The 24,685-nt window shown below is 44.8% G+C and overlaps 1 protein-coding gene across 2 annotated transcripts in view; it reads right to left on the reverse strand.

Annotated features, from left to right (window-relative positions):
- Positions 1 to 3,114: 3,114 nt before the first annotated feature.
- LOC123993354 (phosphatidylinositol 3,4,5-trisphosphate 5-phosphatase 2B-like) overlaps positions 3,115 to 24,685 on the reverse strand; it is a 30,813-nt gene continuing 9,242 nt past the window's right edge. For both annotated transcript variants that reach the window (XM_046295425.1, XM_046295424.1), the window contains 25 exons: positions 21,074 to 21,137; positions 18,663 to 18,952; positions 18,162 to 18,302; positions 17,953 to 18,040; positions 17,119 to 17,208; positions 16,749 to 17,003; positions 16,510 to 16,624; positions 16,303 to 16,403; positions 16,114 to 16,216; positions 15,691 to 15,887; positions 14,418 to 14,535; positions 13,750 to 13,846; positions 13,181 to 13,319; positions 12,934 to 13,033; positions 12,687 to 12,775; positions 12,111 to 12,192; positions 9,976 to 10,065; positions 9,759 to 9,872; positions 9,567 to 9,655; positions 9,394 to 9,481; positions 8,989 to 9,141; positions 8,467 to 8,548; positions 7,531 to 8,311; positions 4,379 to 4,488; positions 3,115 to 4,292 (listed from right to left, as the gene is read on the reverse strand). In XM_046295425.1, coding sequence (XP_046151381.1) covers positions 4,193 to 4,292; positions 4,379 to 4,488; positions 7,531 to 8,311; positions 8,467 to 8,548; positions 8,989 to 9,141; positions 9,394 to 9,481; positions 9,567 to 9,655; positions 9,759 to 9,872; positions 9,976 to 10,065; positions 12,111 to 12,192; positions 12,687 to 12,775; positions 12,934 to 13,033; positions 13,181 to 13,319; positions 13,750 to 13,846; positions 14,418 to 14,535; positions 15,691 to 15,887; positions 16,114 to 16,216; positions 16,303 to 16,403; positions 16,510 to 16,624; positions 16,749 to 17,003; positions 17,119 to 17,208; positions 17,953 to 18,040; positions 18,162 to 18,302; positions 18,663 to 18,952; positions 21,074 to 21,137 — 3,676 coding nt within the window. In that variant the 3' untranslated portion in view covers positions 3,115 to 4,192. The remainder of the gene's footprint in view (positions 4,293 to 4,378; positions 4,489 to 7,530; positions 8,312 to 8,466; positions 8,549 to 8,988; positions 9,142 to 9,393; positions 9,482 to 9,566; positions 9,656 to 9,758; positions 9,873 to 9,975; positions 10,066 to 12,110; positions 12,193 to 12,686; positions 12,776 to 12,933; positions 13,034 to 13,180; positions 13,320 to 13,749; positions 13,847 to 14,417; positions 14,536 to 15,690; positions 15,888 to 16,113; positions 16,217 to 16,302; positions 16,404 to 16,509; positions 16,625 to 16,748; positions 17,004 to 17,118; positions 17,209 to 17,952; positions 18,041 to 18,161; positions 18,303 to 18,662; positions 18,953 to 21,073; positions 21,138 to 24,685) is intronic.

A 24,685-nucleotide genomic window follows, 5' to 3' on the forward strand; every position in this document is an offset into this window, starting at 1 on the left:
GTACCCTGTCTACTTGTTCTTTGTTTCAGGTACCCTGTCTACTTGTTCTTTGTTTCAGGTACCCTGTCTACTTGTGCTTTGTTTCAGGTACCCTGTCTACTTGTTCTTTGTTTCAGGTACCTTGTCTACTTGTTCTTTGTTTCAGGTACCCTGTCTACTTGTTCTTTGTTTCAGGTACCCTGTCTACTTGTTCTTTGTTTCAGGTACCCTGTCTACTTGTTCTTTGTTTCAGGTACCCTGTCTACTTGTTCTTTGTTTCAGGTACCCTGTCTACTTGTTCTTTGTTTCAGGTACCCTGTCTACTTGTTCTTTGTTTCAGGTACCCTGTCTACTTGTGCTTTGTTTCAGGTACCCTGTCTACTTGTGCTTTGTTTCAGGTACCTTGTCTACTTGTTCTTTGTTTCAGGTACCCTGTCTACTTGTTCTTTGTTTCAGGTACCCTGTCTACTTGTTCTTTGTTTCAGGTACCCTGTCTACTTGTTCTTTGTTTCAGGTACCCTGTCTACTTGTTCTTTGTTTCAGGTACCCTGTCTACTTGTTCTTTGTTTCAGGTACCCTGTCTACTTGTTCTTTGTTTCAGGTATCCTGTCTACTTGTTCTTTGTTTCAGGTACCCTGTCTACTTGTTCTTTGTTTCAGGTACCCTGTCTACTTGTTCTTTGTTTCAGGTACCCTGTCTACTTGTTCTTTGTTTCAGGTACCCTGTCTACTTGTTCTTTGTTTCAGGTACCCTGTCTACTTGTTCTTTGTTTCAGGTACCCTGTCTACTTGTTCTTTGTTTCAGGTACCCTGTCTACTTGTGCTTTGTTTCAGGTACCCTGTCTACTTGTTCTTTGTTTCAGGTACTTTGTCTACTTGTTCTTTGTTTCAGGTACCCTGTCTACTTGTTCTTTGTTTCAGGTACCCTGTCTACTTGTTCTTTGTTTCAGGTACCCTGTCTACTTGTTCTTTGTTTCAGGTACCCTGTCTACTTGTTCTTTGTTTCAGGTACCCTGTCTACTTGTTCTTTGTTTCAGGTACCCTGTCTACTTGTTCTTTGTTTCAGGTACCCTGTCTACTTGTTCTTTGTTTCAGGTACCCTGTCTACTTGTTCTTTGTTTCAGGTACCCTGTCTACTTGTTCTTTGTTTCAGGTACCCTGTCTACTTGTTCTTTGTTTCAGGTACCCGGTCTACTTGTTCTTTGTTTCAGGTACCCTGTCTACTTGTGCCCTTGTTTTGTGGTTTTTTATTTGATTTATTTTAACACACTTACTGTGCATTATACATTCAGGGTATTATTATTATGGAGTGGCTGAGGATCCAACTTTTCCCAGACAATAATAATAATAATAATAATGGTCCTTCTGTAGCTCAGTTGGTAGAGCATGGCGCTTGTAACGCCAGGGTAGTGGGTTCAATTCCCGGGACCACCCATATGTAGAATGTATGCACACATGACTGTAAGTCGCTTTGGATAAAAGCGTCTGCTAAATGGCATATATTATTATATTATATGAGGATAGTACTCTACATAAAATAAAATAATATAATAGCATTGCGTTACTGTAAGACAACAAACACCACCACATTTTCCTCTCATGTGGCTAAAACTCAACAGGTCATTCCGCTAGGCAAAATAAAAAGGTCGGCTCTGTAAGCTACTACGAAACCACACTGTATAGTATAACTAAAGAAGATCTAAGCGCATATCCCAATGAAACTGATTTGAGATCAAATGGTTGGTATGCAGACGCTGCATGGACGTTTCACCAGTAAAACGCTGCCAGTCGTGAATTATCATTCACACCTGGCAGCGAGAAATGTGAAGGGAAGGAGACCAGAAAAATATGTGCATAACGTAGAGGTAAAGAAACACATGCACTCAGGAAAAAAGGGTCAGGGAAAAGTCAGCTCCGCAGCCACAGCCTTATTACTATTAGTAGTAGCAGTGGGATTAGAATTATTTGAAAGGAATCACAGACACACTGTCACCTTGTTCCTGGCTTTAAACTAACCTACTGTAGTGGACAAAGGCTGTTGGGTTTATAGAGGAGCAGACAGGATCACTATGTTGACGTTCTGCTAAAAGTCCCAGAATCCCCTGAGGATGTCCTGTGATGACATCATGAGAGTTCCACCGGAGCCAGTCTGACCGGGGGTCTTATCAGTCCAGGAGGGGAGACCAGTACACATTTGCCTCTACGGTCAGCCAGGGGGTCATTGACACGTACTTGCTGTCAGGGGATACAGAGGGATGTGTTTGCTCATTTTTGAATGACTAACTTGTACGTATGCACCACCACAGGACGCAAACACACAGGCCGATAATATCAACAGATTTCTCAGAATCTCACATGGACACGCGTCCTCCACTCTTGCCTGTGTTAGAACGAGTAGAACTTACATGGCCAGCGCAGACAGGAAATGGTTCTGGGTTCCGAAGTTATATCAGACCCACATACAGCTCGTAGTTATAGAACAGTTGCTGAAAGGACAAATGCCTTTTATTTTCCCATAATGACTGTCGCTCCATGGGTACACGTTACATTGGAATGTTCATAAGAGTAAAAGTATTTCTCCTGTTCAAACATGCAGGCCTTGATAACATCCACTGAGCTAGTGTGTGGTGCTGACATAGACATTCATTATGTAAAAGACCCAAATCATGTCAGGGGAACAAGTGCGTACAGCAAAGAGACAGAGTAGTGTGGGTTTTGTGGGTTTAACTGGCAATATAGTGTGAAACCAGACACGGGACGTTTTGGGGAAGATATCCAACAAAGGCTTCAAGAAAAAATAACAATTAGCAAAGATAATAACTAAACCTGTTGTAATTTTGCAAATTAAGAAAATTACGACAGCTATTCAATTGAATTTCTGTCATTTCTATAAAGATTGCAATATCATTGTGTTTATATGCTGTATCTAGGTATACCATTTTAGGTTGATGGTTATATCAAGGCATGGTCGATGTGTTTTTCCGCTATTGTATTTTTGTGCCAGCAAGGCCTGCACCATTAGGAGTGTGGCTAGTTTATAGTTTTATATGAAGACAAAACAAACATAATTCCATAGTACAGTCTGGGATATGAAACCTCCCCATGCTCAATCTCCTTTGGATTATATGGTCCCAAATGTCCTCATAAATATATAGAGTTTATTTCATAATGTTGACACAACATGGTTTCATTCACCTGGTGTCCCATTTGGTTGAACAAATGTAACATCACCTGCATGTAACACTTCATTACCTTAATTCAACAACCTTCAGCAAATAAAAGTAGTACAACTTCTATGATCCACAGTTAAATGTATATCTAAAACTCAGATGATGACCAAAGTAGCGCCACTGGCAAAGAACCACAGGCGGCAAGCACAAGGTTTACGCCCTCAATCCTCCCACAGTAGCAGTGTCTAAGAACCCACATATGTCAACAGTTAGTTTTATACAATAACGTTTTTAAAAAGGCAGTAAAAAAAAAAGCTAAGTTCACAGAAGCATTGATTAAGTGACTGTAATGTTCATCTTAAATGGGTGGGTGCCACTTTATTATCTTGTGAGCTCACGAGAGTTATGGGATAAGGGAGAGAATAGAGAAACATGTACAATGTCATAGTAAGAATGTAAATAAACGAGCCCAGGGTTCGCATTTTCCTCCCACCGGATTCCCCTCTTATCACTAACAGCTAGACCACAGTGACAAGATAATAATACCATTGGACAGTAAACAGAAAGCGAGGCCTTATCATTAACTTTCCAGGCCATGTTAAAATGTGTACTGGTAAATATGTACAGCTGTACATTTCATCCTCCATGGCCCTTAGTGAGTGATTTTACAAGCTCTGTGCTGTTCTTTATAAACGGCAGAGCAGTGGAAAGGGCAGGGGAGGAGGTGATGCGTGTGAATGCTCAGTAAAACACTCGTCTGGTGACTGCTGGGGAGACATAAAATCAATATTTAGCTATGTGGATCTAAAATTGGATATAAAAATGTTTGACCATTTTAAGGTGGACACGTGAATGGAAACGGATATGAGATGAGGATTTCATGGGACAGGCACCATGTTTGTGTATGTGTGCTTACTAGATTTTTTTAAATACTGTATATAAAAAGGACGTGAGTGGATGAGATGACGAGTTGTCCATTAGGGCAGGCATCTGTCACCGACGTCCATTGGGTTCAGCTTGAGAACTTAAACAAAGTGAGTAGGTCTATAGTGAATCCCAGATCCTGGGTAGGTTCTCCAGGATCCTCCGGCGATGCGACGGGTTCGACACTCCGGCTGCACGCAGGTCCTCCTCTGTGATGCCACTGTGGAGAGAGCAAAGGTCATTTAGGTATCCAAACCACCGAGACCAAACAAATCAGGTTCCATCCACCGTTATTCCTCCTCTCACCTGAAGTAGTCCAGGTCGTCCCAGCCGTTGAGGCTGAGTCCCAGAGTGTACTTCTGTAGACCCAGGGTGCTGAGTAGTTCTCGCACTGTCTCTGGAGCTCCATAGAGGACCTGTATCAAACACCAAAACAAATGTCTAGTCAAAAAACGGAATGATAAAGCCTTAGGTCTGGGCCAATTACTAGGCACCTATAATCTAAAATAGATTCCCTCAATCTCACACAAATTATCAAGCAACGTACCAGGTACAACCCCAAATCCGTAAACACGGGCACCCTCATAGATGCCATCCTGACCAACCTGCCCTCCAAATATACCTCTGCTGTCTTCAACCAGGATCTCAGCGATCACTGCCTCATTGCCTGCGTCCGTAATGGGCCCGCAGTCAAACAACCACCCCTCATCACTGTCAAACGCTCCCTAAAACACTTCAGCGAGCAGGCCTATCTAATCGACCTGGCCCGGGTATCCTGGAAGGTTATTGACCTTATCCCTTCAGTAGAGGATGCCTGGTTATTCTTACAAAGTGCTTTCCTCACCATCTTAAATAAGCATGCCCCATTCAAAAAATGTAGAACTAAGAACAGATATAGCCCTTGTTTCACTCCAGACTTGACTGACCTTGACCAGCACAAAACATCCTGTGGTGTACTGCATTAGCATCGAATAGCCCCCGCGATATGCAACTTTTCAGGGAAGTTAGGAACCAATATACACAGTCAGTCAGGAAAGCAAAGGCTAACTTTTTCAAACAGAAATTTGCATCCTGTAGCACAAATTCCCAAAAGTTTTGGGACACTGTAAAGTCCATGGAGAATAAGAGCTCTTCCTCCCAGCTGCCCACTGCACTTAGGCTAGGAAACACTGTCACCACCGATAAATCCACGATAATTGAGAATATCAATCAGCATTTTTCTACAGCTGGTCATGCTTTCCACCTGGCTACCCCTACCCCGGCCAACAGCTCCACACCCCCGGAGGCAACTTACCCAAGCCCCCCCCCCCGCTTCTCCTTCAACCAAATCCAGATAGCTGATGTTCTGAAAGAGCTACAAAACCTGGACCCCTACAAATCAGCTGGGCTAGACAATCTGGACCCTCTCTTTCTAAGATTATTTGCCGCAATTGTTGCAACCCCTATTACTAGCCCGTTCAACCTATCTTTCGTATCGTCTGAGATCCCTAAAGATTGGAAAGCTGCTACTGTCATCCCCCTCTTCAAAGGGCGAGACACTCTAGACCCGAACTGATATAGACCTCTATCCATGCTGCCCTGCCTTTCTAAAGTCTTCGAAAGCCAAGTTAACAAACAGATCACCGACCATTTTGAAACCCATCATATCTTCTCCGCTATGCAGTCTGGTTTCCGAGTTGGTCATGGGTTCACCTCAGCCATGCTCAAGGTCCTAAACGATTTCGGAACCGCCATAGATAAAGACAGTACTGTGCAACAGTCTTCATCGACCTGGCCAAGGCTTTTGACTCTGTCAATCACTGCATTCATATCGGCAGACTCAACAGCCTTGGTTTCTCAAATGACTGCCTCGCATGGTTTACCAACAACTTCTCGGATAGAGTTCAGTGTGTCAAATCGGAAGGCCTGTTGTCCGGACCTCTGGCAGTCTCTATGGGGGTGCCACAGGGTTCAATTCTCTGTCCGACTCTTTTCTCTGTATACATCAATGATGTCACTCTTGCTGCTGGTGATTCTCTGATCCACCTCTACGCAGACGACACCATTCTGTATACATCTGACCCTTCTTTGGACACTGTGTTAACAAACCTCCAGACGAGCTTCAATGCCATACAACACTCCTTCCGTGGCCTCCAACTGCTCTTAAATGCTAGTAAAACTAAATGTATACTTGTATACCGATCGCTGCCTGCACCAGCTTCCCGCCCAGCACCACTACTCTGGACGGTTCTGACTTAGAATATGTGGACAACTACAAATACCTAGGTGTCTGGTTAGACTGTAAACTCTCCTTCCAGACTCACATTAAGCATCTTCGAATCCAAAATTAAATCCAGAATCGGCTTCCTATTTCGCATCAAAGCCTCCTTCACTCATGCTGCTAAACCCTCATAAAACTGACTATCCTACCGATTCTTGACTTCGGAAATGTCATTTACAAAATATCCTCCAACACTCTACTCACAAATTTATATGTAGTCTATCACAGTGCCATCCATTTTGTCACCAAAGCCCCATATACTACCCACCACCTGTAAGCTCTCGTTGGCTGGCCCTTGCTTCATATTTGTCGCCAAACCCACTGTCTCCAGGTCATCTATTTTAAAAAAAACTTTATTTAACTAGGCAAGTCAGTTAAGAACAAATTCTTATTTTCAGTGATGGCCTAGGAACAGTGGGTTAACTGCCTGTTCAGGGGCAGAACGACAGATTTGTACCTCTTCATCTCGGGGATTTGAACTTGCAACCTTCCAGTTACTAGTCCAGCGCTCTAACCACTAGGCTACCCTGCCGCCCCATCTATAAGTCTTTGCTAGGTAAAGCCCCGCCTTATCTCAACTCATTGGTCACCATAGCAGCACCCACCCATAACACTTGCTCCAGCAGGTATATTTCACTGGTCATCCCCAAAGCAAACTCCTCATTTGGCCTCCTTTCCTTCCAGTTCTCTGCTGCCAATGACTGGAACGAATTGCAAAAATCACTGAAGCTGGAGACATATATCCCTCACTAACTTAAAGCATCAGCTGTCAGAGCAGCTTACCAATCACAGCACATGTACACAGCCCATCTGTAACTAGCCCACCCAACTACCTCATCCCCATATTGTTATTTATTTTTGCTCTTTTGCACCCCAGTATCTCTACTTGCACATCAGCATCTGCACATCTATCACTCCAGTGTTAATGCTAAATTGTAATTATTTATTTACTATTTATTGCCTTACCTCCCTAATCTTAGTACATTTGCACACACTGTATATAGATTATAATTTTTTCTATTGTGTTATTGACTGTACGTTTGTTTATCCCATGCGTAACTCTGTGTTGTTTTTGTCGCACTGCTTTGCTTTATCTTGGCCAGGTCGCAGTTGTAAATAAGAACTTGTTCTCAACTGGCCTACCTGGTTAAATAAAGGTGAAATAAAAAAATAAAAGAAACATTTTATATCTACCCACCTCTTTCTCCCAGCAGTATCCTCTTTCTGCAGCTATGGCCAGGTCATTCCTCTGGGCCGGTCTCTGACATGGGGTAGATGGAGCCTCAAGGTCCAATGGGAAGAAGTCTACCTCGCTGAGTGACTTGGCTATCTGCAGGGCTGTGAGGGAGTGGTCCCCAAGGGGCCCAACTGGCTGCTCCACCACCCACGGTGCCTGGGTGTGGGGTACACAGGTGGACACATATGGGTAAAAGGCTGGGAGTTTGCTGCTCCGTACAGGGATGGCTTGTTCCTGTTGGTGCACCCTAGGCTGTTCTCTCCTGGGGTTCTCTCTGATGATGGCGGAGTGGTTCATGTACATGTTCCTCAGGTTCTTGGCAGGCAGGATGGAGTCCTGGACAACATTGTTTTTGCTTGGTCGTGGTTGTATGGGTTGTTCATGATAGTGAGTGGTGGGGCTTGGGGCAGGGGGGATTGGCGATGGGTCCTTTGCTGGGAAGAGCTGATAGGAGGAGTTAGTCTGGGGTGGATGATGGTCATTGGTGGAAGGATAGTGGGGCAGGATCCCTGGAATCTCGATTTCAGTGAAGTCAGACCTGCGAGGGGACTTCCTGTCACAGCCACGCCCCCCGAAGAGTTTGGGTAACTGCAGCGCGGAGTCGCCGGCCCAGACCACCTGAGGGTCCCTGCGAGGGGGTGGAGACTCCTCTACTCTTCCCAGGACAGACACACCTTCAAATATGAAGTAGGCAGGGTTTGTGTAACTGCTAGGGGCCGGCTTGGGTGGAGGCGGTGACGATCTGAAATGGGCGGACAGATAATAATGAAAGTAGGCTAAATGACAAACTATACTATAAACTCCCATCACTAATTATGTCTCGGAATCATATGCTGACAATGTATGTTGGCTAGTTTTACAATGAGTGGCTTGAAAAACATCCAAAAAGATCCTCACCGGCTGATAGGTGCCCGAGTGGACGGAGGAGACAAGCATCCCCTCACCAGACCCTTCTCATCCTTCTCAAAGCAGAACCATTCTGAAAAAAGACAAAACAGATGTTTATTGGACACCATCTAACTAATGTCTTCTCCATGTGTCCTGTGTTGTCTGGGGTAAAGGTTGCCCGTGGCGTGTGGTGGCAGTGTTTATGTGTGTTGTCATGGCAATGCATAATGCCTGACCTATAGGGCAAATGGCACCCACTCACACTGTGTCTTTTGAATGTCTCAGGATGCATCTGGTCAGGGTCAGTCAGCGAGGAGCCAAAAGAGGAAGCCAGGGCAGAGACCACAGAGAGAGAAAGCCAAGCCTTGGATCAATCAGGAACCAAATAGAGGAAGCAATGAGAGATACACAGGAGAACCAGAGGGCATATTGACTGTCGCAACAGAAGCCCAGCGGGAAGTGATAGTGTGAGCAGAGGAAGGAGAGGAGAGCAGTGATGAGGTTGGTGGGAGGGCAGCCGGGCAAACCCACCGTAGATCTTCTCCCGTGTTCCTCGCCGGTCCTTGGGCACATGGACCCTGACCCGCCCACGTATGGAGCCCATCTCCTCACCCCGGTGGGTCAGAAACGTCTCGAACTGCTCTGCCGCGCCGATAAGGGAGCGCAGTGCCACACAGCACTCACCTACAGAGTCAACAGTAGGATCAACAATGGAGTGGACACTGATCCCTGGTCAGTTTAGCTTTTTTCTCTCTCCTAATAGTTAAGATTTGAAGACTGTACACTGGTCTTTGATCTGTGCCTAAAATACACTTTAAAAAATCTAAACATCTCAATGACTACGGTCAAAGGGCATTGATTGACTAAGTGACTGATGAGAGGGGAAATAGTGAATGGTGGCGGTTACGAACAGGAAGGGAAGGAGTAATGACCAACCGTATGACTCAAACCCGTCACATGACTTGACAGACAGCAGGAGGTGCTGATCCTGAAGGTACTCCATGTCTGAGACGATCGGGAGAAGCTATGATATGTAGACACACACAAACAGGTTAGCTATGAGTCTTTGGTATGAGTTTGCTCATCTAGCTCCAGATTGATGTGTTTACCTTGGGCAGCTGCTTGGGGGACCAGCCCAGTTTGAGGAAGCCAGGCACGTCACAGCTCTGTGAGTCATTCTCTACGGAACGGCGGATCTCTGCTCAAAACAGATATCGACTTAAATTATTCATCACATAAGTCACAGAGTTTGTTATAGAACTTTAGATGAACTAGGTGAGAAAGAGTTCAGGACAAAGCACCTTCAAGGCAGGATGAGTGAAACTCAATGAAGAACTTGGCTTTGCTGGCTGTCTTCACAATGGCCTCAACACCTTCCAACTCCATCCAGGCCCTCTCCATGCTCGAGTTTGGGTCTGTTTGGTAGTGCAAAGAAATCGAGGCTCACAAGCAACTATCACAGTTATATTATACGACGTATATTAATCCAAATTCTTATGTCAAAATAACCACAATCACCTGTTTTGGAAATGAACTGTGACGTCACCCCTACATGGAATGTGGCAAAAACAGGCGAGTGGTCGCTGGTGAAGATGTCATCTGTACAACCTGGAGACAGAGAGATCTCAGTCGTAATGATACAGCCGTGTCCATTATCCTTATTCTGTTAACTGTACCATCATACAAGCAATCTTATGTCACTAATGATCACTTCAGCACTCTATGCTATTCAACCTTTTTGTCAAAACCTGCGGCATAGACGAAACTAATGATCCTCTAATGGCTGTATGGTATGCTGTATGGTATGCTGTAGGGTGATTATTTGCTGAAGGAGGTCAAAAGCAGTGCCCTGGAGTCAGGGCCACAGTGAGGAAGTGACTGTTCGTCTGAAGACCACAGACCAGAGGACGTAGGCGTTGCCAATCATACCTTAAACAGGGACTCTCGCATTTTACAGGAAAACAATCAAAGAAATGGCCACAAAATATCTCATTTAGGAACGCCACGAGAAATAATACTATGATATCCAATTTGCTGTGCCTGAATGCTAAACTACAACGCTGTTAGAGTGCCTTCGGAAAGAATTCAGGCCCCTAGACTTTTTCCACATTTTGTTATGGTTACAGCCTCATTTTAAAATGTATTAAGTTGTGTTTTCCCCTCATCTACACACAACACCCCATAATTACAAAGCAAAAACAGGATTTTTGAAATGTTAGCTAATTGATTAAAAATAAAAAACGGAAATATCACATTTACCTAAGTATTCAGACCATTTACTCAGTACTTTGTCGAAGCACCTTTGGCAGCGATTACAGCCTCGAGTCTTTTGGTTATGACGCTACAAGCTTGGCACACCTGTATTTGGAGAGTTTCTCCCATTATTCTCTGCAGATCCTCTCAAGCTCTGTCAGGTTGGATGGGGAGAGTTGCTACACAGATATTTTCAGGTCTCCCCAGAGATGTTCGATCGGATTCAAGTCTGGGCTCTGGCTGGGCCACTCAAGGACATTTAGAGACTTTTCCCAAAGTCACTCCTGCGTTGTCTTGGCTGTGTGCTTAAGGTCGTTGTCCTGTTGGAAGGTGAACCTTCGGCCCATTCTAAGGTCTTCAGCGCTCTGGAGCAGGTTTTAAACAAGGATCTCTGTACTATGCTCCGTTCATCTTTGCCTCAATCCTGACTAGTCTCCCAGTCCCTGCCACTGAGAAACATCCCCATAGAATAATGCTGCAACCACCATGCTTCACTGTAGGGATGGTGCCAGGCTTCTTCTAGAGGTTATGCTTGGCATTCAGGTCAAAGAGTTCAAACTTGGTTTCATCAGACCAGAGAATCTTGTTTCTCATGCTCTTGAGTCTTTTGGTGCCTTTTGGCAAACTCCAAGCGGGCTGTCGTGCCTTTTACTGAGGAGTGGCTTCCATCTGGCCACTCTACCATAAAGGCTTGATTGGTGGTGCTGCAGAGATGGTGGTCCTTCTGGAAGGTTCTCCCATCTCCACAGAGGTACTCAAGAGCTCTGTCAGACTGACCAAGTCACCTCCCTGACCAAGGCCCTTCACTTCTTCCATTTAAGAATGATGGAGGCCACTGTGTTCTTGGGGACCTTCAATGCTGCAGAAATGTTTTGGTACCCTTCCCCAGATCTGTGCCTCGACACAATCCTGTCTCTTTGAGCTCTACGGGCAATTCCTTTGACCTCATGGCTTGGCTTTTGCATTTTTTCAGCATTTTTTTTTAGGATTGGTAAGTTAGTCTCGCGGCCAGCTATCTAAACTTGTAGTAAGCAGGGTCTAATTACCGACCGAGGTGGGGCCCATTGATCACCAGTTATTACATTAAAAAAACTGCAAACATTTGCCTGCACCCTGTGACAAAATGTGTTGAATTGCCGGAAATTAGCTTCAAAACTGCTAATGTTTTTCTCCCCCCCATGGCAAAATATGTTGAATTGCAGGTAATTCACCTTTAAATGTAAATATCGGTCATGGCTGTCATGAGTGGGGCTGCTAAAATGTTCTCTCACAAGGGGATGGGGTTGGGGGGGGGGGGTACGCAGACCCATGAGCCACTGCGGCCCCTCATGATGAGTTCCGTTTATTTTGTGGCCCCCAGCTCCCATCAAATTCCTCCATGTCGTAAAACCTAAACCCACCATAGGAGTTGCAGGTGATATGTGTCTCTGAGTAAGACTTCCACAGAATCCGGTCACACCATGATGGCACATTGACACGCACCTGTAGACACAGAATAGAAGAATGGCTATATTTATTGTGTGTTTGTGTGTATTCGATGGGGACACATTGAACATAGAATTGATTTATAAAAATGGTATTATAAAATGTAGGGAACACTGCATTCCAATCATACAAGCCATTTCACTCCGTGAGGTAGTTTTAGTAGTCATGAGGACAGCTGCCGTCAAAGCACCCACCCCGTGACCCCAATAGAGACTGATTAGGTGACACATACAGTAAATCCAGTCGTGAGCTATACTTCTTTTTGTAGAATGTTTAGGGGGGCAGGTTACACTAGCTGCAAAAGCGAACGTTTCCAAAATAGCATTATGCAATTCCCTTATTTGCTGACTGCTTTCACAAGGCTCACAATGATGCTTTGTGTGGATTATTCATCACTTACTGCTTGAATGTAATTCAGAAAACACGCTGATTTGGACACAATGTAGCTTTGAGAGGTTGTGTCAGAGAGTGTCACAAGGAGATAGACTCACGCCAGAGGTCTTGTACTTCTGCCACAGGTAACTGTCCCTGGACCCCCTCTCGTACCGATAGGTGGGCGGAAACGCAATCTTCTCTTCCTCTTAACCAGGACAAAGGGAGAGAAAGGGAGAGAAAAGGGGTAGATTCAGAGACAAAAGCAATGAAGAGGAGAAATTATTGACAAGAATAAATAACACAGGTATTTTCACCCGCACAGGAACACACAGTTGGACATGACGTCAGTAGGATGCTACTCACTGAAATTGAGGAAGGCCTTCCTCTTGTGTCGTTCTCGCGTCAGCTGGTCAGCACACATGAGCTCATCAAACTCCCGCTTGGAAACATGTTTGAGAATGTCCTGTAAAGCAATAGCGATTCAGTATGAGAGAGTTCAAGGTACGGCTCCGGATCTGTAGAGATTCTTGATTTCGGGTTAAACTACATTTGATCTATTTGCCGGGGAACAACGAAACAGAGAGCGGAGAGCAGACAGGGTTTGTCTGACCTGGACGTCCAGATCTAGTCTGTAGTTGAGGTCTCCACACCAGAAGAGATGTGTGAAGCGCAGGCTGACGTCAAAGGCACTGAGTTGCCGGTCACCCAGAGACAACAGTCTGAGGATGTCCGCACAGTTCTGGTTCCTCCTGACAGGACCACAAGCACAGGGAGTGACAACATCAACTCACACACATAGACATGCTGCGTACATACATTGGAAACGTGTACACTCTACAGCCCTGGCATGTCCTTATATAGAACGGACCCAGTGGACATCAATCTGATGATAGTTGTGTTGAACATTACCCTAATGTTTTATCTGTCAACTAACACCCACATGATATACCAAAGAGCTGAACATTGGAAATAGGTGTGTATACAGTTGTGTATACCACAGGAGGCTGGTGGCACCTTAATTGGGGAGGACGGACTCGTGGTAATGGCTGGAGCGGAATTAGCGGAATGGTATCAAATGCATCAAACACATAGTTTGATGCCATTCGCTCCGTTCCGGGCCATTATTATGAGCCGTCCTCCCCTCAGGAGCCTCCACTGGCGTATACAATATGTACATACCTGACTACTTTCTCACTGCCAGAGGTCAGATGGCAGTTAACAAATCCAAAAGAAGTACTGTTGAAGAGTAAGGAAACCCCAACAGCACCTTTATTTCCTGGAAACAAACAGATTTGAGATTTAAAGGTTAACCTCATTTAGTTGATAAAACACAACATCTCGTTCCTGTTGATCATGCTCTGCTATCATAGGTCAGGGGTGTAAAACTCATTCCACGGAGGGCCGAGTGTCTGCAGGTTTTTGTTTTTTTCCTTCCAATTAAGACCTAGACAACCACGTGAGGGGTGTTATTGACTAATTAGCAACGTTAATTCATCAATCAAGTACAAGGGAGGAGCAAAAGCCCTTAGGTCCTCCGTGGAATGAGTTTGACACGTGTCTTTGGCTGTAGGCTATGCCAAAGATACAGGATGTGTCCGTGGAGGCTGCTGACGAGAGGATGGCTCATAATAATGCCTGGAATAGAGACAATGGAATGGTATCAAACATGTGGTTTCCTTGACATTCTATTGACTCCATTCCATCCATTACTATGAGCCGTCCTCCCCTCAGCAGTCTCCACTGGTGTGTATGTGTATCCTACGCATTCATTTCTGAGACGAGGAGGAGGGTGTGGTGTTATGGGTGGCCGACCCATAGACGACCCAAGTAGGGGCCTGGTATCATACCCAGTGTGTTCCCCAGGCCAGTCTTCACACTGGCTGTGTTTACATGGCTGATGCGACTCTCGTGCTCCGGCTTCACGAACACTGCCAGCCTCATGTTCCACAGTGACTGTACTGCCACCTGCAGGACATATAACCACAGAACACTATAACAGAGCAATCAAGACATCGGCCTACAGTACTGCTGATTGAAAAAAGCTAAAGTAATGATAACATATATGTCTTGATTTCTCATGGAAGTATAGACATAAGAAATAGTTTTTAGACATTTTATTGCGAGGCTAACTCCAGTGCGTATCAGGTAAATGAATGAGCAATAAACCTTAAGATGCTCTAGACTTCCAGTTTATACCAACGATTTATACAGTTTATACACTAGATGACTAGCAGGCGAAGCTGTTTTGAAGCCACCGCGTCCCCATCTTGGCACTCCTCCACTGTTGTAAAATTTTGCCACGTTCATTCCATCACAGACACATTAATGCAAACTTGTTCATTATATTATGTGAGCTAAACATACAAATAAAAAAGTGTCAAATATATACAATTATTTTCCTTAAAGCATACTTTTTGAAAGTCTGAATGTTACTGTCCCCACTACAACAACAAAATACTGAAATCTATGTAATTTTGTCCTTAAAACGTTTAATTGAAATACTGTAGAATTCCATTCATTACTATGGAGAACCCTCTCTACTCGGGAGTGCCAATATGGCCCACTGGTGGTTTAAAATCCTCTCATTGGCCAATACATAGCATCCGCAATCCAGGGTTTATATAAGTCATTGGTTTATACACTCTTTTTTTATGACTTCTTTGTGCAAATACAACGAGCTTGTAAAGTAACTGTCACAGAGAGATAAACAGCTATCATTGCTTCAGGATGAATGGTAAAAGAAAAAGTACATCAGAACAGATATCCTATAAGGTGAGCAAGGACACAATGACATAATGCAAACACATGACAATCAGAGACACTGAAAGCTGGGAGAAAGGGCCAATAAGGTATAGGGACAGAAAGAAAGAGACAGATGGAAAGATGGCGAAAGAGCGGCACATACAGTAGAGATGGAGGAAACAAGGGACATGGCGAAGAAGAAGAAGCAGAGAGAGATGGAGAAAGAGGACTGGGGGACAACAGATGGAAATGAGCTGTTTGCTAAATCTGGTGCAACATTTCCTTTCTCCGTGTTCTAAAACGTATGTTTTTGTTGTACATTGTCTGTGTCCCAAATTTGTTTTGAGTTAAATGGAGGACAATAGAGGTGATGCTCACCTGTTTGTACTCTATATGAGTGTAGCTGTGTAGGGTAGCCTTGACGTGCTCGGTCCACTCCTTCTCCCCCTGAGAGTTCTCCTGGGTACCCAGGGCGTAGATGTCGTGAGGCAGCAGAGCTGTGGACTCATCTGGGGTTCGCCCCAGACCACAGCATGTCACCCAGGACTGCAGACTGCGAGGGGGAGGGGAGCCACCTGGACACACAGCCAATAAGATCATTAGTGAGGGTCCTACTCAGTATAGACCACTATCTAGTGCTTCAAATAAAAAAAACAGTGTTTCTAATAAGAAAAGTGTGGCTTTCCAGTGTAATAACCCTGTAATAACCGTAGCCATACCAGGAAAAGTACTGATGTCAGACAGTGACAGCGGAAGACATATTACTCTAGGACAGTGAGGTTCTATTGATGTCGTAGTTACCCATATTCCAGCTGCCCACAAACACAGAGATGACATCAGGTTCACTCAGATGGGAGTGTCTGGTCTTCATCAGCTGTAGCAGCTGGCAGAACGCCTCCCGCTTCTGGAGGGAAGAGAGAGTGTTCTCAGTCAATACAATGGAATCCAATGGGTGGCGACTTACACAGACGAATGTAGACCTGTATGTACCCTTGCACTCTCAAACATGAGCTCTCGTGGGGTGTTGTGATGACTGTCCACTACCATGCGCAGCTTGGCTGGACTGCTCTGGAACTTGACTAGCTGCAGAACTGACACGTGCGCACGCACAGGAAAAGAGGGGAATCGTTAGGATCATTGAACACTTCTTCATCGAACTCGGTCAAGTAATGTCAGATGTTGATGTTATTCTCTTACTCCGGTCGTGTGAGACTGTCTCCGCTCCGAATGACCCGGCCTTCCTGTCAAACAGCAGCACTCCTGTGTCCAAGTCCACTGACACGGTCTGTCTGCCGTAACGCACCATCTTAATCTAGACACACACACAAAGATGATACAAGATATACAATACTGTACCACAAAAATGATCAAAATATGACTAAACAGCTGGTATGCCCCCCTAAAAGTATGAAGTGCCCTTTGTCTCTCTCTGTCACCTGAAAGGAGTGGACAGGTATGGGCCTGGCATTGTTCTTGGCTACAGGGACTAGTGCTGGAGCAGGGACTGGGGCTGGAGCTGGATCTGGGGCAGGAGCAGGGGATGGAGCAGGGACTGGTGCTGGAGCAGAGACTGGGACTGGAGCTGGGGCAGGAGCAGGGACTGGAGCTGAGACAGGGGCGGGTTCACGGAGAGGGGCAGGCTGCACAGCCAGGTTGTGATTGGTCACAGCATCTTGAAGAGCTTTCAGCACCTGCACAGTAAGAACATTGAGAGCTTTAGACTGGAAAGTAAATTAATATCAGACTGATTTGCATTGGGGGGGGGGTAGTGTGTGTGTGTGTGTGTATATGTATGTGGGTACAAACCCTCTTCTCCAGGGAGGACAGCAGGCTGACCAGGGCAGAGATTTTACACAGCAGGCTGTCCAACTCCATGTCTGGACCTCTATCCATATTCTAAAAGGGGGGACAGTAATATTAAGTATTAAGTAGCTGTGTGCTATGTGAAATACAGGTATAAATATAGAATTGTACCCCATGAATGGATAGAGGTGTTTAGAGGTGTTTTATTTTCAACTTTTTTAACAGTGATGTGCTGTGAAAGTTATTTTTCTCAATTAGTGCACTAGAGGGCGCAGCAGATCAGATTTCCATTCATTTTCTCTCTTCTTTGTTTGTGGGTCCATTGTGGACCATAGTAGAGTAGACAGGGTAAGACAGACAGGGTAGGACATCACCGGGTAGGGGCCTGCCAAGTGGCACAATGGTCTAAGGCACTGCATCGCAGTGCTAGCTGTGCCACCAGAGATTCTAGGTTCGAGTCCAGGCTCTGTTGCAGCTGGCCGTGACAGGGAGACCCATGGGGCGGCTCACGATTGGCCCAGCGTCGTCCAAGTTAGAGGAGGGTTTGTGTCCGCTGACACGGTCGCCAGGTGCATGGTGTTTCCTCCGACGCGTTGGTGTGGCTGGCTTCCGGGTTAAGTGGGCTTTGTGTCAAGAAGCAGTGCGGTTTAGCTTGGTTGGGTTGTGTTTCGGAGGACGCACGGCTCTCGACCACCTCAGAGTCCGTACTGGAGTTGCAGCAACGAGACAAGACTGTAACTACCAATTGGATGCCACGAAATTGGGGAGAAAACAGGGTAAAAAAAAGGACAGACAGAACAGGTAGGACAGACAGGGTATATCACAGATGGGATGTACCTGTGACTTGGTGGAGGTTAAAGGGCAGGTGGGATGGTCAAACACTTTGGCCAGCGTCTCCAAACTGGACATGGTCAGATCAATCTCACTGTGGATCAGACAATCAGTTTCATTTTCTCCCTGTGATAACTAACAAATCCATCACATCACAAACACTAAATGACATACAGCACTAACTGTAGTAGCAGTAGCAAAATGCTGAAACCCACCTGTTGAGTCCCTGGCATGCTGTGCCCAGGGTGTGGTGTAGATGGAGTAGGCCTTTTGCTCCTCTACGCAGACCCTCCACATCCAGAGGCAGCTCACTGCACAGATACTCACTGAGCAGCCCAACCACCTCACCTGCCATGCTGTGAAACCACAGTAAAAAAAAAGACATTTTATGTGGTTTATCCATCATTTTTACCAGAAAGAATAGATAAAACTAACGGAATGGAATGTTTGTGTTAAAAAAAAAAATCCAACACACTCTTGAAAAGAAACAAAGTTTATCATGAGTGTTTGCAAACGTAAGCCTTGTTGAAAGCAGCACTCAGGCAAGCTGACGAGGAAGGGAAAGGGGATCCCATGATGCCACAGGAATAATTCTACAGTGCTAAAATACCCCAAATAGCCCCAGACCAATAGTGCACAATTTTCCCTATTTATGTGTGGAACTGGAAGTATATCTGCATTCTCCTGATGTGTGATTGGTGTTAGGGAGTGTGTACCTGGGTGTGTTGAGCTCCTGCAGCCTGTGGAGGAAGAGGAGATGGGGGGAAGGGGTGACTGGGGTGACTGGGGGTCCTTCTGGGGGAGATGTACTGACTGAGACTGGGGCTGGGTTGGGACTCCACACCAGCCCTGGCTTCTCATCATCACCTGAGCTCTCCTCACCAGTATCTGTGTCCCTCCCCACAGGGTACAGCAGGGGGATGACCAGCCCCTTATGAGGGTGCTGGTACCCCAACACCAGGTCCCCCAGTGTACGGAAACAGTTCACCTGCACCCCTTGAGACGTCTGTGGGGAAACACACATACAGCATTTACAGAATTATAATATAAATAGTCATTCACAGACATAGCGATTTGCTCAAACATGTAAGAATGAAAATATATGGGCTGTGGTTATACATACATGGGCTGTGGTTATACATACATGGGCTGTGGTTATACATACATGGGCTGTGGTTATACATACATGGGCTGTGGTTATACATACATGGGCTGTGGTTACCCAGAAAGGTCAAAAATACCATAAACACATAATACAGAACCTACACAACACAAGTGATCTTCATGAGTTTCCTTTATGTACAGGATTGATGAACAAATTCCCTGAACTGATGCCACAATGAGCTGCAAACCGTCCATCAAGATAATGTTTATACACTTTTTCTCTAAAGTTTGGAAGATCGTACAAATGTCTCAAATCCATATGAACCTGTTCAGGATACGCATGAGTTGTCCGAACAGTGTCCACCAAAACAAAATGGACCTGGATATACTCAGGGGGATCCCTTGGAGTAGAGGTGCGGTCTCTTGGGCCCTGGAGGTGCCAAACAGAAGCCACAACCACTCACCTCTGTTTGCATAGCCAGAACAAGAACAACATCAAACACTCATTGCCAAGCAGGCTGCAGAAACCACTGCTAATCAGCCACAGGACAGGAGATGATGTCACAAACCTACCCCCCAAATTCTGGTCATTGGCAAGGTTGGCTGCCATGAGTTACAGTGTTCCAGCAGTTTACTAGCCGACCTCTGTGTTCTGAGCCAGTCTACCGTACACACGCACAAACGCTGCCCTCTATAAACAACACTCCAACAGCCAGCTGTCTCAGATACGTACAGTAAACATGGAGGGGAAACACATATTCAACAGCCATCGACAAACGCATTAAGTGCCAGTCACACACACACACACCGCGGGCATAGCCATATTAGATGCCACGGACACACTCTCAGACACAGGACCCAAAGGGCGCACACAGCAACACTGCAAACTAAAAGCCCCTTTCCTGCACGTCTTATTTTAGAAACGTTTGTTTTCATTGTGTGGTTTGAAAAACCATTTTTGGCAGACATGACCTGCCCCAGTTGCCAGGGACTCCTCTAATGGTTTATGCATTTTTTCGAGGAACTCTTGAGAAGTAATTACAAAGAAAATACAGACTAAACGACTCAGGGAGACAAAAGCGGCCAGTCTTTTAGCTCAAAATATCCCTTCTATAAAATAGCCCCCTCAGAAAAACAAGAAAGCAACCACGCAATCTCTATGTGGTAATGTTTTTTAATAGCAAAGCCAGTGAGACAATCTGCTTATTGGGGACTTTACTGACTTCCGTGGAAAACAAGCGAGGCAGTGATACAGTACATGGAGCACAGCCCTCATCTGAAAAGAACGTTTACATGGTGTTTTCAAATCAAAGACTCATTAAATGACTGTCTCTATGAGACAATTGTTATTGAGCTGGTTTTGCACCAGATATGGTAAAGGAATGCACAGGCTGGTTTGCGGGCTGCCTCAAATGTTTTTTGTTACTGTGTTTTTTTCCTCATTCCTGATAATTAGGACCAGGAGCTGTGGCTCTTGAAAGGAGTCGTCCCCTATAGTCACTATCTAAAACACACCCATACAACCGCCACACACAAACTAATCCGAACCATCCCTATCCCCCACCCAGCTAACCCTCAACACACACATCCTTGTCCACGGCACATTCACACACAAAGCACAAACAGACCCATCCTCCTTAGAGCACTGGTCAATGAGTGGGTAGGTCAGGAATCTGTGAGACACACACACAATTTCTCCTCTGTGCAATTGTCATTATCCAAGCATGCAGCCGCATGGCAGAGATGCCATTCAAACAAAAAGGCCTAAGGCAGAATGGGCCTAGTATATGAACACAAGACACTTCCTGTTTCCCTTACAACATACAACAACACAACTATTTTGTAACGATAACAACTACAGTATTGAACAGTCCATTCTTTCTCGAAAGTGGTTGCTACAAGAGGATAATATTATGATTGCACATGTAGGATATGCTATTAGTATTATCCTAGTTACTGTCAGGATTAGGTCATGTGTGTATGTGGGGGGGGTTGGAAAGTTAAACTGATGATGGTCACTCACCTGTACAGCCAACAGGCCGTCTGCATCAGGAAGAATACGATAAGTGTGAACGTGCCGTTGGTACCTGAAAAGGGGAAAATAACATTGAGAAATGTACTCTATACACCAAGACAGCACTACACATAACTCTACCACTGTCATGGGCAGAAATAAACATTCAAAGGCAAAACATGCTTTAAAGTAACAATGAAATAAGGATGAGCAGATGTGCTGCCCTTGTTAAAGATAAACAACATGCTAATTTGTTGATGGTGTGACTCAGTTAGATGGTTATTTTAGCAACTTCATGGTCCACTGCACAGTGTGGGATTACAAGACTACTACCAGGCAATTCCATGGAAACGGAACTGCGCTGAGACTATGCCAAACAAAAACCATTGATTTCAAAGTTAAACAAACCATACAACTCCATGCACAATGACGGCTTTTAACAATTTACACAGAACAGTTTACAGAAACATTTACTGGAAGAACTGTGCAGATGCATAGTTTAGAAATAGAAATAGAAAGAATGGGAAGTTAGCTATGCCATGCATGACACCTTGACTCTGAACAAAATCTATTTTGGTTATTGAGCCACAGTAAGTGGATTTACACCTTGTAACGGGATTGCGGTAACAGAATTCTTTCATGGGTCCCTGATCTGTACTACACATATAAATGTCATTATCTTCATGGCGTTGTATCCTACACTCAGGTATTAATATGCTAAATCCTCCTTTGCATATTTGGTTATTATTCTACACACTGGCTATTATTTGAATGAGCTCCTCCACTTAGCAAAACCAAATCTGAACCAATCATATACATCTATGTTTCACAAGTTTTGACATCAAAGTACAGCACAGTAGAGCTCAGTAGAGTACAGTATATAGTGTACTCAACTCGTTTGCTCTACTGTACTGTACTGAACTCTACTCTATACTAATCTACTGTACTGAGCTGTATTCTACTCAATTTTTTAAACCTTTACCATACTGTACTGCGCTCTCCAAACTTGTGCGAAATAGACGTCTATGATTGGTTCATTTGTTTGGTCTGGACCAAATCTTAACCAATCAGACATGTTTGTTTCATTCAAATCATGGCCCGTCCGGACCAGACCAAAAATCAACATGTGTGGACATTGAAATTAAAGCCGGTCCAGGCCGTACCAAAAAATGGCATCTGTGGACATTTAAATTAAAGCCGGTCCAGGCCGTACCAAAAAATGGCATCTGTGGACATTGAAATTAAAGCTGGTCCAGGCCGTACCAAAAAATGGCATCTGTGGACATTGAAATTAAAGCCGGTCCAGGCCGTACCAAAAAATGGCATATGTGGACATTGAAATCAAGGCCAGGGTGGACTGACAAGTTTTCAACAATTCTTCAACATCCATGAAAGAAAGAGAGGGGGCTCATGGGTAGATGTTGGTAGGTAGGGGCACAGAAAGGAGTCAACCTGTGCCTAGTACATGCCCCTTTACCCTTCCATTCACCATGTGCCGTTTTGGGTGGTGGTATAGTGGTTGTGGTCATGACGTCTTCAAGTTTGCTACCTAAGGGATAGATCGAAATTTACTGTATTACAATAATTGTAGCGACCCTGTGTTTATAAACATGTATATCTACTTGGCTTTTGTGGCACAAAAATAAACTCAGCAAAAAAAGAAACGTCCTCTCACTGTCAATTGTGTTTATTTGTGTAAATATTTGTATGAACATAACAAGATTCAACAACTGAGACATAAACTGAACAAGTTCCACAGACATGTGACAAACAGAAATGGAATAATGTGTCCCTGAACAAAGGGGGGGTCAAAATCAAAAGTAACAGTCAATATCTGGTGTGGCCACTAGCTGCATTAAGTACTGCAGTGCATCTCCTCCTCATGGACTGCACCAGATTTGCCCGTTCTTGCTGTGAGATGTTACCCCACTCTTCCACCAAGGCACCTGCAAGTTCCTGGACATTTCTGGGGGGAATGGCCCTAGCCCTCGCCCTCCGATCCAACAGGTCCCAGATGTGCTCAATGGGATTGAGATCCGGGCTCTTCGCTGGTCATGGCAGAGCACTGACATTCCTGTCTTGCAAGAAATCAGGCACAGAACGAGCAGTATGGCTGGTGGCATTGTCATGCTGGAGGGTCATGTCAGGATGAGCCTGCAAGAAGGGTACCACATGAGGGAGGATATCTTCCCTGTAACGCACAGCATTTTAGATTGCCTGTAATGACAACAAGCTCAGTCTGATGATGCTGTGATACACCGCCCCAGACCATGATGGACCCTCCACCTTCAAATCGATCCCGCTCCAGTGTACAGGCCTCGGTGTAACGCTCATTCCTTCAACGATAAACGTAAATCCGAGCATCACCTTTAGTGAGAAATAAAACACGACTCGTCAGTGAAGAGCACTTCTTGCCAGTCGTGTCTGGTCCAGCGACGGTGAGTTTGTGCCCATAGGCGTATCTGCAGTCCTCATGCCTCTCCATATCTGCAGTCCTCATGCCTCCATGCAGCATGCCTAAGGCACATTCACGCAGATGAGCAGGGACCCTGAGAATATTTATTTTGGTGTTTTTACAGAGTCAGTAGAAAGGCCTCTTTAGTGTCCTAAGTTTTCATAACTGTGACCTTAATTGCCTACCGTCTGTAAGCTGTTAGTGTCTTAACGACCGTTCCACAGGTGCATGTTAATTAATTGTTTATGGTTCATTGAACAAGCATGGGAAACAGTGTTTAAACCTTTTATAATAAAGATCTGTGAAATGATTTGGAATTTTTACCAATTATCTTTGAAAGACAGGGTCCTGAAAAAGGGACGTTTCTGTTTTTGCTTTGTTTACTTAGACAAAGTACATATATACACAATTTCTTTTCCTTCATTTTTCTTGAGTGGGCAGCCTGATGAAAGCCAGTCAATTTTTAAATCACCCAGATAATATACCTCTGTTGATATCACATACGTTATCGAGCATTTCACACATGTTAGCCAGATACTGACTAGCACTTGGTGGTCCAAAGCTGCTTCCCACCAGAATGGGCTTTAGGTGAGGCAGGTGAACCTGTAGCCATCTTAATTCAACAGTATTTAACATTACCACACTGGTATAACTGTTCAGGAGACAGGCGCAGGAATGCGTAATAATACAAAATAAAAAATTAGACCCAAATTTCTACCAAACAAAGACGTATACAAAACACAGGGTTGAGACCCAAACAAAAGAGCCAGGAGTACCTCAAATAAATACACAAGCGCACAATGATACCATACGGGATGAGAACCGTAATCATCTGCGCCATATGTGCGGCACGAAAGCCAAAACAACACAGCACAGGTACTCACACGACCAACGGACATTGTAACAATAATCGACCAAATAATGGTGATCAAAGGGCACACTTATACAATTACTAATCAATGGGAATAGGGACCAGGTGTGCGTAATGACAGTTCCGGAGGGATCTGTGACAAACATGAGATCCTCTCTAAGACTCACAGAAATGTGTATCTGAATAGAAAACGGCCACACCTCCACCTTTGGCATTTGGGTCTTTTCTGTAGATTTTAGAACCATGAATTGCTGCCACTGTATCATCAAATGTATTATCTAAGTGAGTTTCAGAG

The sequence above is a fragment of the Oncorhynchus gorbuscha genome, linkage group LG13 (genome assembly GCF_021184085.1).
Source record: "Oncorhynchus gorbuscha isolate QuinsamMale2020 ecotype Even-year linkage group LG13, OgorEven_v1.0, whole genome shotgun sequence".
NCBI classification, from domain to species: domain Eukaryota; kingdom Metazoa; phylum Chordata; class Actinopteri; order Salmoniformes; family Salmonidae; genus Oncorhynchus; species Oncorhynchus gorbuscha.